The sequence below is a fragment of the Cebidichthys violaceus genome, unplaced genomic scaffold (assembly GCF_023349555.1).
Source record: "Cebidichthys violaceus isolate CVI_PGR_0920_01 unplaced genomic scaffold, fCebVio1.0.p SCAF_42, whole genome shotgun sequence".
In the NCBI taxonomy this organism is placed as follows: domain Eukaryota; kingdom Metazoa; phylum Chordata; class Actinopteri; order Perciformes; family Stichaeidae; genus Cebidichthys; species Cebidichthys violaceus.
The window spans coordinates 2,258,351-2,273,791 of NW_027176617.1; the positions used below are offsets into that span (position 1 = coordinate 2,258,351).

Consider the following 15,441-nt stretch of genomic DNA (forward strand, 5'->3'; position numbering starts at 1 on the left):
TTTAAGTTGACTAGAAAAAGTTGTTGGGAAGCTTGAAGTGACCTCTGAGCTAAACAGACTGTTTATTGAACAACAGAGCCCTGAGGTGGCAAGGTGAGGGGAATTACATGTCAAGGCTTATTTGGGGGATACAGACAGTGAGTAGTCTCACGAGGCTCTGCAGAAATTTCTCCATCCTCAGGTTTTGCAAGGCATGCTGCGCCGTAGACAGTTTTATTACCTCTCGCAGGGCTCAGCAGGACCTGAAGCAGCACAGCGAGGTGGCAAAAATACTCCAAAACATTATGGTGTGTTGATGCTCAAAATAGTTCACAAACGGTGTTCTGCATTGTAATACGCCTATTGCAAACTTGTGTGGAGTTTGGATCACTGAATATTTCATCAAACAAACATAATTCATCCACACACGGAAATAATTTAAGAGGGGGAAATCTAGGCGCAGCTGCTCTGCATTTTAATGAGAAACACAACAGTATGGTGGTATAATACTTAAAATATAGTCTAGATCACACTATATTTCAAATGACTCATTTAAGTTTTACCCTAGGGGGTAAAAGAAGGGCTACGATTTCACAGATTTATTATGTGGATGCAGACACCTGCTAATTAAAGCTGAAAGTCCACAATTCAATCTCATAGTTGCTGTTGCATTTTAAATCCAATGCAAAGGAAAACAATGCTATCCCACTTCTTACAGACTGCATTATATCTTATTTAGCCTTTAAGAATTTAGAATTTTGTTTGAATGTATAGTTTTTGCAGAAGAACATGGAGGGGAAAAAAACAATTCAGTACTTACTTCCCTTCTCAGCATTTCAGCTGCTTTCCAGCTAGCTGAAGTGTCATGCCTGAATCATTCTCACCACTGCACAAATGCACTTAAAATGATCCACCTGAACAGAGACGGCCCAGTGTTAGTGCAAAGTCATGTTACTGTGAGTGATTAGGTAACTCCTGCTTTAAACCTTAGCCTTAAATTAGCCTTGTTTTTTTTTTTTTGGGGGGGGGGGGGTTATACAAAAGCAATGCTTCAGCATTATTCTGATGATGAAATAAAACATCTGCTATGCAATAAAATACTTCACCACCCATCGCACTGACTGATGGGGCTTAGTTGCTGGATTGCCTGTACTAAAGAAAAAAGAAGAACCTGTAGCTCAATGATTTTGACCCAAATCATTGAGCTGCACAGAACCTTAATCTGAGGCTGACCGCAGTCATTCTGTGTGTCTGATAACAGGGAACCGTTGGGAAAATTCAGAGATATAGAAGAGACATATTCACAATACTTGAGAGGTCTTTTACTAGAAGAGCTATGGTTTTATATTCTGTCTTTAGCAGTGATGCTGTGAGCTACGGTATATCCGTTTATTTCATTAACTTCCATTACTGCCCTGTACATTCAGATGAATAAAGCTAACACAGGGTTAGGACACTAGACCTGTCAGTGAAAACGCAAAATGCTGATGATCGATGATTTGTCTGAAATCAAATCCCCAAACTGCTCAATATAAAGTAAAGTAGTGGTCGTCTATCCTGAAGTAGTGAATGAGTGAATTTTGACGTGCCGTAAGGAAGGTATTTTGTCTTTGCAGTTCAAGGAAAACTGCTTTTGTAACTAACATCACCGATTGAGAGGTGACAGCAGTGCAGCAACCGTTTTCTTCCTTATTCAGTTAAGTTATTCTAAATAATTCAAATTCTCTTTTTCTACATAACCAAACGGCATCGTGCTATGACCTATATCCCTAAAACAGGTATGAAACCCGAGGCTAAGCACTTCATAAACAACTGTGAACTGGACTCTTAATCGGTTGAAACGGGTTATGTAAAACCTCTTCCTTCCTTCCTTCCTTCCTTCCACTTAGGAAAGCCTTTCTCTCCCACAGGCAGGCTAACGCGGTCATGGACATGGGGTGGGCGACTGGACACATCAAGTGCCTGAGGAGTCTGACACTTCTCGATGGATGAGTCACACAGCCAGACACACACACACTCGCACCGTACTCTGCTGGTAGCTGGCTGTCACGCCACAAAACAGCAGGGTAGATACGAACCCTCTCTCAGTTTAAGTCAGAATGTATGACTCTTCTTGGTTGAGCATGTGGGTCCACAGCAGACCACTTAGATGGATGGAAAATAGACTGTAATGGGTTTTCTTTGTCCTGTATGCTTTTCATCCATCTGCACAGCCAGATGTTCGGTGCCTGTACCACCCATAAAGTAGGTAACGGGACACTGTGATGACCAGTTTAGGTTATGCTGGACCATATGCCACTATGGATCAGAGCTAAAGTTTTTATGGTTACCGTGCAATACTTTGTCTACAAAATTATAAATAGATATGATTCGGAGGAACAACTGTTTGCCTTGTGACACTTAACAGAAATGTCTATTTGTCCACTACTCTGCGATAGTTCAAGAACTACTACACACAATTTCCCCCCCCAGACATGACAGGGAGTATATATTATGCTTGAGGACACTCTACTGGGGTGAAATCTGAAAGGCCTTTTAAGATATTTTTGACTATTAAAATGCTATTCTGCTGACAAGCCTCTTCTGAGCAAACAAAGTGCTCAAAAATTGAAATTGAATTAGCTCAAGGGTCAAGAAACCTGTTTTGAAGACAGGGACATGAGGTATTAACTTTCAAGTCAAGTGAAACCAAACAAACAAGTTTGCACACAACAGGGACAATGTTTCTGATGCAGAATCGAAATCTCTTGTCCACAGTAAAGCTGCGTTCACACAATGTCAGCAGGATGAATGTTCACGGATGTTTCTCAGGTTGTTACACTCACTGCTATACTTGTAGTCAAGGCTGAGGCTTCACTGACCTAAAGCGAAACCAGATACAAACAAATAGCTTCTTGTATAGCTTAGCTGAATTGATTGTATCAGTGCTAACATTGGATTTTAGGTAGATGTACCTGCCAGAGATGATAGCTTTGTAGCTATGTTGCAACAACATTGTTGACACATATCTTTTCACCAAGTGGGAGATAATGTCACAGTTAGTAATTACAACTGATGAGGCTGATGTTTCAAGTGACCTGAAGTGACTTGGTTTATGCGTATGTGAATGCAAGCGGCACTGAGTGTGGGACAGCTGTCGCCTGTCACGCTCTTATGAAAGTCCATTCAACGTGAGGGCTCTGTGACGTCAACTGAGAATCTAATTAGTCAACTGGCCAGCACACATGCGAGTCCTGAAGAGAGAGAGAGGTGACTAAGCATGGTTGTCTGTGTCTGTGTGTGTGAGAGTGTGAGAGAGAGAGACGCGAGGGCTGAATGCCACCCTGACATCTGTCAACGTCCAGTGTGTATTTGTTTGTGTATGTGCGTCCATGAGTGTGCACAAAGTAAGCAAAACAACCCCCCCCCCCCCCCCCCCGAGTCACCTTGCAGCTATGCCACATGATGAATACACAGCAAAAAGTGTCATCCTCATTTTAATTACAATACCAGCATGCTCCGATGTCCAACTGTGACAAGGGCAGTGTGTGTGTGTGTGTGTGTGTGTGTGTGTGTGTGTGTGTGTGTGTGTGTGTGTGTGTGTGTGTGTGTGTGTGTGTGTGTGTGTCCAGCGAGCAGCGTCAGCACCATCTTTCCGGTCCAGTCACTGTTTGTGTGTGTGCGGGATGCCAAGGCAGCAGGTAGATGCAAACCACAACGGGCTAGATGACTCCGCAGACTGACTGTGTACTTCTCATGCTACAGCAAACAACACCACAGTTACTGGTAATGCATATAAGGCTTATCCCAGGTTAAAATAAGCTCACAGTAAAGCCGTTTATCAAAGCAAAGGGGCAAAGAGGTCTTATCGAGTCTCTTAAAAAGTCATAGGTGTTTTGGACGAAACATGAATTCAACCAATCAGAGTATCATCTCCCATTCCATTAAATGCCAGGTGTGCTTGCACCTGGCACATTGCTATTCAAATGATACATTAGTTTTGTGAATGCAGTGAAAGTTTTTTAATTGGTAAACACTAAAACAAATATGGATTGAAGCAGAATATTTTGTTAAATAAAAACATGTATATTTTTTACAATAACGCTCTGGAGTTATTGGAAATGTTTAGATCACACGTAAACAAACCTATGCAGTCACCAATAGGATTTAATTCGACAAATAGTAAAATACTAATATTAATGTAGCCTAATTTTTATCTGCAACTAGGCAGAATTACCGGGTTTAAAGAAAATGAATATACATGCAAAAAAAGTGCATGATTTAAATGATTTAGAATTTTGTGCGGTGTGTTAGATGGGGCACTACGAGGGTTTGCACCTGTAGAGAGACTGAAATAAGTGATGCACTATAATGGAATACAGTATCTAGTTCTCTTCATACATACTGTATATCCATTGGTTCAACACAAAGAGGACTCACACAGATGCTCTCTCAAAATATATAAAATTGTCTAGCAATGCGAAAACCACCACTATAATTAGAACTTGGGTTCAGCAGCGAAACTAATAAGCTTACAAGCTACGTTACATGTTGCTAACCCTGTTAGTGTGGATTCTGGGCCAAATATGTCCCCTTTAAATTAAATGTCTTTGGGTTTTTGAATTTGAAGTCTGTGAAATGTGTCAGTTTTATAATGTTTGGGTCTCACCAACAAGACTTCATGGTTGTACTCGCTCTTCAATTTTGAGTACATCTACCCTGAAATGAATTATCATTATATAATAATGCCAGGAGAATGAGGTCACTGGTTCAAGATGCAAGATAATACAATGCTATACAAAATATACTACTATTTGTTCACAGTATTGAATTAGTTTTTTTAATCTATTCTAAGTTTTACAGTATTCCATTTCAGGGAATACAAGAAGCATACTGTATACGTAGAACCTTGATGAGATAAGAATGAAGACAGGGAAAAGTCAAAGTCTTATGTCCTCTGTGCTTTCTAATTACGTAACTAAACTATTTTAGCATGCAGTCCCCAACAATGTCAAGATGCATTAGAGTGCAGAGGATAGCAGAACAGCAGATGGAAAGAAGAGAAAATCAGACTGAGGGAGACGTGTAGCGAAACCATCAGCACACTGCACTGAGACAAGTGCCCAACAACTTTAGTAGTGTTCTCACAGACAATAAGGCTTCTGCAACTGCACCTAGCTGTGGGTCTTCTATCAAGTCAGAGCTGCACTAGGATGTATTTATTAAAAACACTTGGCACAACTCATGTCTCTCATATCTAAATACATCAGGAGCTACAGACTATGATGTGGACATCATTCCAGATTGCTTTTCGCGTTTTTCGAGTTTGCCCGAATGCAGAAACAGAAATGTTTAAACAACAAAACAGAAGATTCTCCATCTTACATGCACATGTGTGCACATACACAAGAATGTGGAAGCACACAAACAATGTTAACAGTAAAATGTTTACACATGTATTCAAATATACCAGTTAAACTTCAAAAACAGACTGAGGGATGATACTGTAACTGTTAGAAGTTAAATATTAAGCATGAACTTTTAAGGAAAAGCTCACATTTACTTGATAGTCAAAATAAATCATAGACTTTAGCACTTTAGAATCTGTGATTGCAAGGAATAATAATTTAGTTTTTTATTGTTTCGTGTGCCCAAATATGTTCTGTTGGTTTTGCCTTGTGTTGTATTTAGGTCTTAATATGTCCGGAAAGTGAATAAAACAATCTTTCCTATTACAAGATCTCAGCTTCCTGAGCAAGAACTCAACTCCATTGTTTATTTGTGTGAAAAACGACTGTTTTGTCTGATTTCATCTTTGACAAGGTCTGCTAGTAAGGGGCCTTTCGGGAAAACAGCTTCAGTTTGTTGAGAGCACGGTGTGCAGTTTCTGAAGAAAGAAAAGAGTTTTAAGTAGACAAGTTGGTGAGAGTTTGATGGTAAATTACATCCAAGAAGCTCAGAGTACACAGCAGCAAGTGGCAGCACTGTCATATGCTGGGTGATGTTTCATCACCACTTCAATCCACCAAGGGTTGCTGAGAGCCGACAGGGGATGAGAAAACGTCTGAAAAACTCCAAGGATGCTCAAAGCTTGAGATTCTCAAGGAGTCATCTGTCAAGTTTGTTGTTATTTGTGCCCTCCAAATTAAAAAACCTTTTGCTGGTGTATGCCCGAGGCTACCAAGTGGGAAACCCTGAAGCCGGCTCCCCTCCTTTAAAACAAGGCTCCAACTGACAACTGTGTGAAGTGGTTGCTGACTGCCAAATAGCTCCTCGTGTCACGACTTGAGGGATACTTGGAATTCTACGCTTGGCCTTTCCTCCCCTCACCATCATCCACTTCTCTCCTGAATCATAGAAGGAGACCTACGGGAGGGATTAGCAGCTAAAACCTTGAGACTTAACGAGTCATTTCAAATGAGATCATTAGCATACTAATGTTTGATGTCAGAGACAAATTCTCCTCTCACCGATACTTCGTTAGTGGAACCAACAGCTTACAGAGGGAGCTCTCTTAAATGATAAATGAAACAGGGCACAAACATATCACGAGAGGTAAATTTAATTTCCTATAATTAAGCATGTCCTTCCTTCATGTTTCATAAAACTCTTTAAGAAGTGGCAGAGATTTTTAAAACAATTAACACAAGATTTAATAGTAAGTCGTTGCTTTGGGCAAAATATGGAAAAGAATATGGCTTATGTATCGTATTAATTACTGGATAATGTAATGACTTGTCAGCATGTGAGAAAGACGTCTCTCTCAGTGGGTCAGAAATGTAATTAATCCTATTAAAGTGATACTCTATTCAAAGTCTATTAAGTTCTAAACACTTACCCCCCTATAGGCTTGAAAGTTTTGTCTCAAAATAATCATTCAGAATATTATACTTCTATGCAGTCCTGTAGTGTGCCAATTATGATCCACACATTCACATTTACTGCACTTCTTTATTTAAGTTCTCAAGCCCAAGTTTGTCAAGTTTGCAGAAAGTCATGTGTGTTTAAGTGCCTGTGCCGGAAAGTATCTACTTAATTAGAGAACTTTATCTTAACAAACCTATAAAAACTATTCCTTTGTTAATGATATACTAAAAAACATTTGTTTCTCTTCATTTTTAAGATACACAATTCATATTTAGATTTTGGCCACATTTAAAAAAAATGTAAAAACACTTTTACACAATCTGGGAATCTGACATGTGAGATTTTCTGATGCTATTTAGTATTTACTATACAACCCCAGCTGCACGCCCAGACTTGATATTTCAGTTTGACCATGACTGTGAGTTAAAACTGTATCTCAGTGACACACATGGGCCAGTGCAAACACATCACAGCATTTCAATCTCACACTGTGCAATTTCCCATATGTGTGTGTGTGTGTGTGTGTGTGTGTGTGTAAGTGAGGTTGTGTTGTTGTTTCTAATCACAGCACAGCAGGCAACTTAGGAATGTCATTACACTGGGAGTTGTCCAGCTAATGAGTTTGGATGACTCTGAATCACCTGCTGGGTTTGGACACACACACACACACACACACACACACACACACACACACACACACACACACACACACACACACACACACACACACACACACACATTATTGGAATGTACATATTGAACTCTAGATTTTCTGGTAATAGCATGTGATGTGATATGAAGGGTTTTTGGCCTTTGAGAATAGTGAATAGTTTGTTTTTTCAAAGAGAAAACAGACAAACTGAACAGGAATCGGAGGAGACAGCTGCATCCGCTTTTTGACAGGAAGCAACGGAGTTTATAGCAAATTTAATTTTAAGAAACAAAGATACGATTGTCATAATACTGCTATAAATCATGTCAGACTTTATCTTATTACCAGTCGCGACAGAGACGCTGGTATTGTTATCACCTTGTGAGTCTTTGCGTGTGAGTCATAATGTCAAATGTGGTCCTGGAGACACTGTCTGTAGCGGGAACAACCACAGAAGCAGTTTGAGTACTTTGCCAGGGGTTTATACATCTGTGTATTTGAGATAAAAAATAAAAGGTTGAGTTCAAAGATGGGTGTGGTCAGAGAAAGAGGGGTGGAGGGGCCATTGGTCCCCCTCTTTACATCCCTGGGCTGATTTGGCATTGTGGCAAGATGTCTTTAATTTGTTTACAATAATTATACAAAATCATGAGCTTATACGACACCGGCTATTCGATACTACAGCTCAATCCAAATGCTTCATTCTTAGTTCTGACGATATAATTCTCTCTCTTCTAATGCAAACCTCACTATTAAGCAACACAAAATGAAGTTATAAACCTTAATATTGTCCTTTAGGAGAGACAATATAAAAAAAATAAAAAACCTCTAAAATGAAAATCAATCCAAATATTCCACATGATGTATTGTGTTAGTGTGCTCTAATCATAACCTAAGATGTACAACGGATCTGTCTATGGCGCTGAACATGGCCCTATGTTCTGACCTTGGCTGATTGCTCTCTGATGCAAGGCACAAATATGAGGACATCATGCAACTGTCAGCTCTGTGTGTGTGTGTGTGTGTGTGTGTGTGTGTGTGTGTGTGTGTGTGTGTGTGTGTGTTCTTCTGTTAGCATGTGTGTGTCAATGCCCGGATCTGCCACGGTTCACCACCCGGCTCTCCATCTCAGCAAAGAGATGCAACACCATGAATCACCAAGCAGGGCCATTAGTCACAATGCCTGGCCCTTTTTTGAATAACTTCATAAATATTCCATGGACCTGCTTAAAGTGGAGAGTCGCAAAAGTCGCGGCTTGGCGCCTCACCAACGCAGATTCCATTAAGCCCTGTGTTGCAGCAGAAACATGGCAAAACAATTCATCTTTTAGGGATCTGAGGCAGGACAACAAGAGGGAGAGAGAGAAACAGAAATAATAGAAGTAATGGAATATGGTGAGAGAGAGACACCTGAATGGAGTTATGAATTATGTAGAATGCGGCAGCATTGACAACTGATTCAACCAAACAAGCTCCCTTACCTCCTTTCTCCAGAACACATCTACATAGAAATTAAATATTTCAACAGCAACCAAAAGGGAAAAATCTCAAAACATCTCAAAACGAGGACAGTGTTAAATGGAGAAGTATAATCCGTTAGCCTTACAGAGCACTGAGACAATTGTCAAGCCAGACTCTTGAGTGGCTTCTATACACAAATACAGAATGCTTGTGTTCTGGTCTGCTTTGATAAAGTGTTCAGTGTCCATCAGGAGCTTTGCATCACGGTTTTGCTCTCCACTATTAAACATTTAAAGGGTTGCGCTACCTCAACGGCATGCTAACATGTGCCATTAGCACTAAACATAAAGTACTAATGTCAGTAGTTTTGCAGGTATTTGGTCATAAACTAAAGTATTGGACAGATTGACATTTTGGCCTGATGGTGGCACTGAATGAAAAGTCAAGAGGATTACCAAATTATTACAATTCATCCTGAGGCGAACATAAAGGTCTGTTATACATTTTACAGCAATTCATCCATTAAGCCTTTTTTTAAAAGTCACAGTAGGAAAAACACAGCTGTCAAAAATAAAATGAATAAATTACATCTAGCTGAGCATGATGTCTCACTGACAGACACAGACTCATGAACAGAACAAAGTTTTCACTAAGGCTATTGGCAATAAAAAAAAAATCCTAAAATGACTAAAATGGCAGCTGTGGGGGGAAAAAAATTCAATGGTTGTCACAATTTTTCACTAAAATACACAAATGTCAACCTTATGGTGGTGCTGGAGGGAAAGGGGATTACCAAAAATCACAATGGATCTCGCTACTAAATTAAAAGGCAATCCATCCGAAAGTTTAGATATTTGAGTCTGGACTATAGCAGTGGACCAAATAACAGGCTAAACATTATTTCAGGGGACCTCTTATGCAGAACAAAAAAAAGCCTGAAATGTCATTGTTACACTTCAAGTTATTGGTGAAATAATGCAGCACAGTTTCTGATATTATTCTGACTCAAATACCACACTATCAGAGCTGATACAAAGTATACAGAGACACAGATACACCTTCCAACACTTTCGTTAGTGTCAGGTATTTCATTGTTTCGCTGCTGAAAGGTCAACCGAATAACAGTCGGTGTAGAGCTGAGACTCACATTTCTCCCTGCTCATACCTCGACATTACACACTTACACAGTTTTTCTAACTCACCAAGCATTTAAAACCCAAATGGCCCATGTTACATTCATCCTACTCATACATTAATTAGTGCATGTTATTGTCCGCGGGCCAAATGGGGTGTGTGTGAAAATGCACTTATCCATCTACAAGAGAAGATGCAGTGCAGCTTACGTACCGGCTTCCTCCCACAATGTTGAGATGAATATAATGCTCTGTGAGGGCAAGCGTTTGCAAATATTTACTGGACATTTTGACAAAGATGGATGGGAACATTGTGATTTGGGTCACAGTAAATACAAATATACCCAAAATGTCGTCTTTCCTCTCTTGTCCCCTGTGATTTCCTGTAAGGGACTTGTTTTATTTTATTCCCTTTGCATATAACTTTTTTACTGTTTGCCCTTAGATGACCTACTTGTGTATATGTGAATCCTGTCATGTCTCGTTATTATAGCATGTGCTGTTATTACAGCAGCAGACAGTATCTCATACAGATAAGTCATTCTCTGCAGGTTACAGATTAATTGGAGCAATTCTTATCTGTCCCACCATTTAAAAAATATATATATATTAAAATATAAAATATTAATAGTAGGTTCAGTCTCCCAGGCTAACAGCCTCAGTAAAGAGGACAATAAACAGCCACTGGGAATAAAAAGGCCCAGAACTACGAGTCAAGGTTACTGCTGGAATTGAACTCCAGCATTCAGACTTGCAGTGAAATTTTTGAATCAGAAAATAATGCATTCTCCATCTTAATAATAATATAATAACAACAATAGAAAATGCTATTTGTTGATAGAAAAAGGAAACCAGGAAGATTACAATATGTTGGGTCAGAATTTGCAGGTCGGGTAGCATATTCTGTTCACATCTTTTAAATAAGTTAAAATCCTACACTCGGCCCAGCTCTATGTATTTGAACAAGCACGTTTTTAAAAAACAAAGTCTCATTCATAATGATGGCCTGGCATTCATCCTAAAGATTTAGCTCTATTGCATAAGCCTTCAACTACATGCTTAGAAAAGCCTTGGAGATAAAGATGTTTCCCCATTTCGGGACAAGTCTGGTTGCTTAATCTGCATTAGGATATGAATGAGGTCAAAGCAATATTTTCGAAGAGACACTAAAGGGAAGCAATTTCGGTCCACTAAGAGAGAGGATCAAAAGGGCATGTGCAGTGAAGCACATTTGGGAAAAAAACTAATGAGACACTCAGAATAAAAATAATGCCATGCGACACACTGCACAGAGAATAAACATCACAGGCACAAGTAGATGCACAGAAACACAAAATTAGGAATAAAAAGCCACCAGATCACTGAAATGTGTAAAACTAAAAGCTTAGTGTGTGTTCACATGTCACATCACCGCAGGAGACATGACTAGAGCACGACCAATGCATCGGTCAACAGATTTGATCTGCAAATAATAGCCAATCACAAGTATATCTTATCCAATATGTGCCAATATGACACAGAACAAATGTTTGAGAATTAACTAATATATATACATATATATATATACATATATATATATATACATATATATATACATATATATATATATATATATATATATATATATATATATATATACATATATATATACATATATATATATACATATATATATATATATATATATGTATATATATGTATATATATATATTCTCAAACATTTGTTCTGTTCTGTATATATATATATACATATATATATATATATATACATATATATATATATATATATATATATATATACATATATATATATATACGTATATATATACATATATATATATATATATATATATATACATATATATATATATACGTATATATATACATATATATATACATATATATATATATATATATATATATGTATATATATATATATATATTCGGTCTGTCCCTTCGGGTGGACTAAAACCCTCTGTCTCCCCCATTGGATCAAGACACAGCTACCCTGTTGGGTAACTACATTTGTAGTGTAGACAGCATCTTTGTGGTTAAAATAAAATATCTAAATCCATTTTCCTCAGAATGTGCTCAGAATTTAACGTGGAAGGTGGACACATTTTGCATTAGAGCAGAGTCTGGCAGAGATAAGATCATATTAAAAGAAGGACAGGAAAATTACAATATGGTTAGAAATGTTAAAAAGTATTCCTGCACCTTCTTATCTTGTATTGAAACCTTGCCTGGCACTTTTATCAGCAATGTTAAGGACAGATGAGAGAATTGGGATGACATTTCTTTGAGCATTTTTAACGGCACAGATACAGGAGTGGACACTATTCTTTCATGGACAAAAGTCTGATGTCCCTCGCTGCAATTTGCAGACCAGAGTGAATAACCCTGCAATGCAGCCTAAAGTCTAAATCCTCCATGAAAAAAAAGAAAAGATATGAGCAAATGAAAAGGCCACATCGGTTTAAAACTGAGCTAAGAATGCCGTCTCCCTCCCTACAGGGAGCTACAGGGGTCAGTCTGGAGCGGAACTGAGACCAACTCGCCCATTTAAACAAGTAAAGACAAATGAAAAGGGCACATCAATTTGGAGTGGACGTGGGCACAGCATCTCTTTCTCTGCACAGTGTGCCTCCCAGAGGTGGTATATTAGGCTGAAAGGGGCTCAATGGGGGCGAGGTGCATCACTAAATAATGAACTCCTGGCGGCAGAATTACTGAGCATAATGGCTGCTTTCATCCTAACAGGAAGAAGTGTGTATTTGTGAGGATGTGGGTAGAGATGTTTGTATTTTTGTGCATATAAGTATATAGATCTCTGGGCAAAGCAGTCACTGAGCTTTTTTCTACTGTCTATATGCTGATTCCGCACTGGGTGCAAAAGAAGCTCTACCAGCAACAGTGCATTGAGAGTGGAAGGTTGCTTATGTAGACTTACGCAGCTCGCCCACTTTGAGAATCTCACAGAGCATCTTGGTCAGCTCGATGCTGCTGCGGCCAAACGGACACTCGTGCTTGTCTTCTCGACTGCTGTTCTCCAGGACGATCTAGAAACACAAACAAAAAATCAAATAAGCAACACAAGAAGTATCAGGACTACGGTGAAAACGTGGTCGAATGTTTGATGACATGTGTTTTGGTGTATTTACTCTCCGAATATAATAACAGATGTGCCAATGAAGGAACAAAACTCTGATATATCCTGTAAATGTGATGCCACTTTTAATTATAGGTTAGTTAACGGCAACTTTATACATTTGAATTGCTATGACTAAGTTGTTATGAGCTCCTACTATTCCTGGAAGTTAGGTTATATTAAAAATAGCATGTAGATTTGGATCCCGATGCAGATTAAAGACTGTATGTAAAGAGTCTTTACGTTCATCTTGCTGCTTTTAACCCATTCATTCAGTGTCATTGGATGGAAGAGGCACGCATTGGTGTCTGTTTTGACACTGGAGTACAACGAGGAGCTGCCAAAAACTTGTATGCTTTATGGTTATAAGTATATGTAAAATATTTGTGCATTAATTTACAGTGGCTGGTTTGTCAGCTTGAAAGGCCATTTTTCACATAAACACAATTAAATTATGGTTGAAACTATTTATTCATTATTTGACCTCATCTGACCCTCTAATCTATCTGCTTGGAAGCCCGAAAACAGGCAACAAAATCTCAACAGCAAAAGAAAATTCACTCTAATTATGTGTATGTTGGCAGTGTGCCATAAATGAGGCCATCAAGGTCCCAATCATTTTAACTGGTGACAGTTTAATTTGGGAAATTGGAGGCTGTTTTTCCTCCCTCTGGTTGACTGATAAGGGCTGAGTTGGCACTTTTACTAAGACATTGTTTTTGTCGCATTCAAGCCCAGAGACGGAGAGTCACACACTAACATTATGAAAGTATTCACACAGACATACACACACAATTTGCAGGTGTTTAGACTGCATGTGTTCAGTTGATACAGAAACAACAAAAAGGAATTACAATAGAATGCTGGACAACTGCCATAACATGTTTCAAACTAACCTGAATTAACAAGTTGAAACTCAAACACTAATCACCAAACTAGTGAATGTCATCCCATTACAGCCAATCACTACACTGTACTGCAGTTATTCTACATCATGAGTCCATTACCCAGGAGTCAGGGACTGACAGGGAAAGGAATCAAATCATTTATATCGTCTGGCCTGAGCAACTTCATGAAATTCAGTTTTAGCTGAAAGAAAATTTGGGAATGAGCCAGAAACTACAAACAAGTGAATGAGCTGGAGGGAAGAAGTTTTGGTAGGAAGTGGAGGTGACGAGGAGGAATATAACACCATAGAAATCACTGAGCTGTGTGTGTGTGTGTGTGTGTGTGTGTGTGTGTGTGTGTGTGTGTGTGTGTGTGTGTGTGTGTGTGTGTGTGTGTCCACATGGGATAGAACTGCATATAAAAGAGTGTGTGCATGCTCACCCTGATGTAGGCGTCCTGGTGGTGTCTGGCAAAATACAACATGTTATCCAGAGCCAGCATGCCTGGAGGGATCTGGGTGAAATCCACAGCTGGATTCACATGGTTCTGAGAGACAGAGGACGGGGAGACATGTACTTTAACACATTCCACCAAATCTTTTTTTTTTTTTTAACCTTTATTCTTCTAGGTATAATCCACTGAATGTGCTATTTTTCCCAACACAAAGCAACAGTCAGACAACCACAAGGTTACACAGTACAAACACTTTCCTTCTCACACCACACACCATAAAGTGCAGTATTCCAACTTTTCAAGTTGACTGCAGTATAAATCAGTCTTGAAATTCTGATTGGTGCACAGAGGTACATGACATTAGCTTTTTCCAACGTATCCCCTCCCCCTTTTCGTGTGAGACAGAAACCAAAATGTTTCATGTTGCATAACAAAAAATCGTTTTACTTTGGATTATTATTTTGTAAAGGTCCCCATCACTCAAGAGTAAAATGCTAATGAGATAAACCCGTTTTTAGGACATCCTTCATTTCACAGTGTCTCTGCTTGCTTTTTGTTCGTCTTCTGGATTTGTTTTTAATCCTGTACAGCGTCGACTCCCTGAATGTCAAAATGTCCTTAAACCTCTGGAGGAATGTCCTCTGAGGAGATCTTTCTAAAAACAGTCCAAAATAAATGACTTTATAAAAAAGCCCACAAATTGTTCACTGTGATCAATTATCTATTAGCTCTGTCCAGGAAAAAGTCAATCTTTATTTGGTTATTTTTAGGTTATCAAACAAACGAACAATGCTCTTTTACAAACAAAATTGACATTTTGAAGACGCATGGACCTGCATGGTCTTCTTGGATAGTGAAGCTATCTTGAATAGAAATTAATG

The 15,441-nt window shown here is 38.8% G+C and overlaps 1 protein-coding gene across 6 annotated transcripts in view; it reads right to left on the reverse strand.

Moving 5' to 3' along the window:
• Positions 1-15,441, reverse strand: part of elmo1 (engulfment and cell motility 1 (ced-12 homolog, C. elegans)) — a 97,924-nt gene that overhangs the window by 32,802 nt on the left and 49,681 nt on the right. For all 6 annotated transcript variants that reach the window (XM_068728471.1, XM_068728470.1, XM_068728472.1 and 3 more), the window contains 2 exons: positions 14,549-14,653; positions 13,022-13,130 (listed from right to left, as the gene is read on the reverse strand). In XM_068728471.1, coding sequence (XP_068584572.1) covers positions 13,022-13,130; positions 14,549-14,653 — 214 coding nt within the window. The remainder of the gene's footprint in view (positions 1-13,021; positions 13,131-14,548; positions 14,654-15,441) is intronic.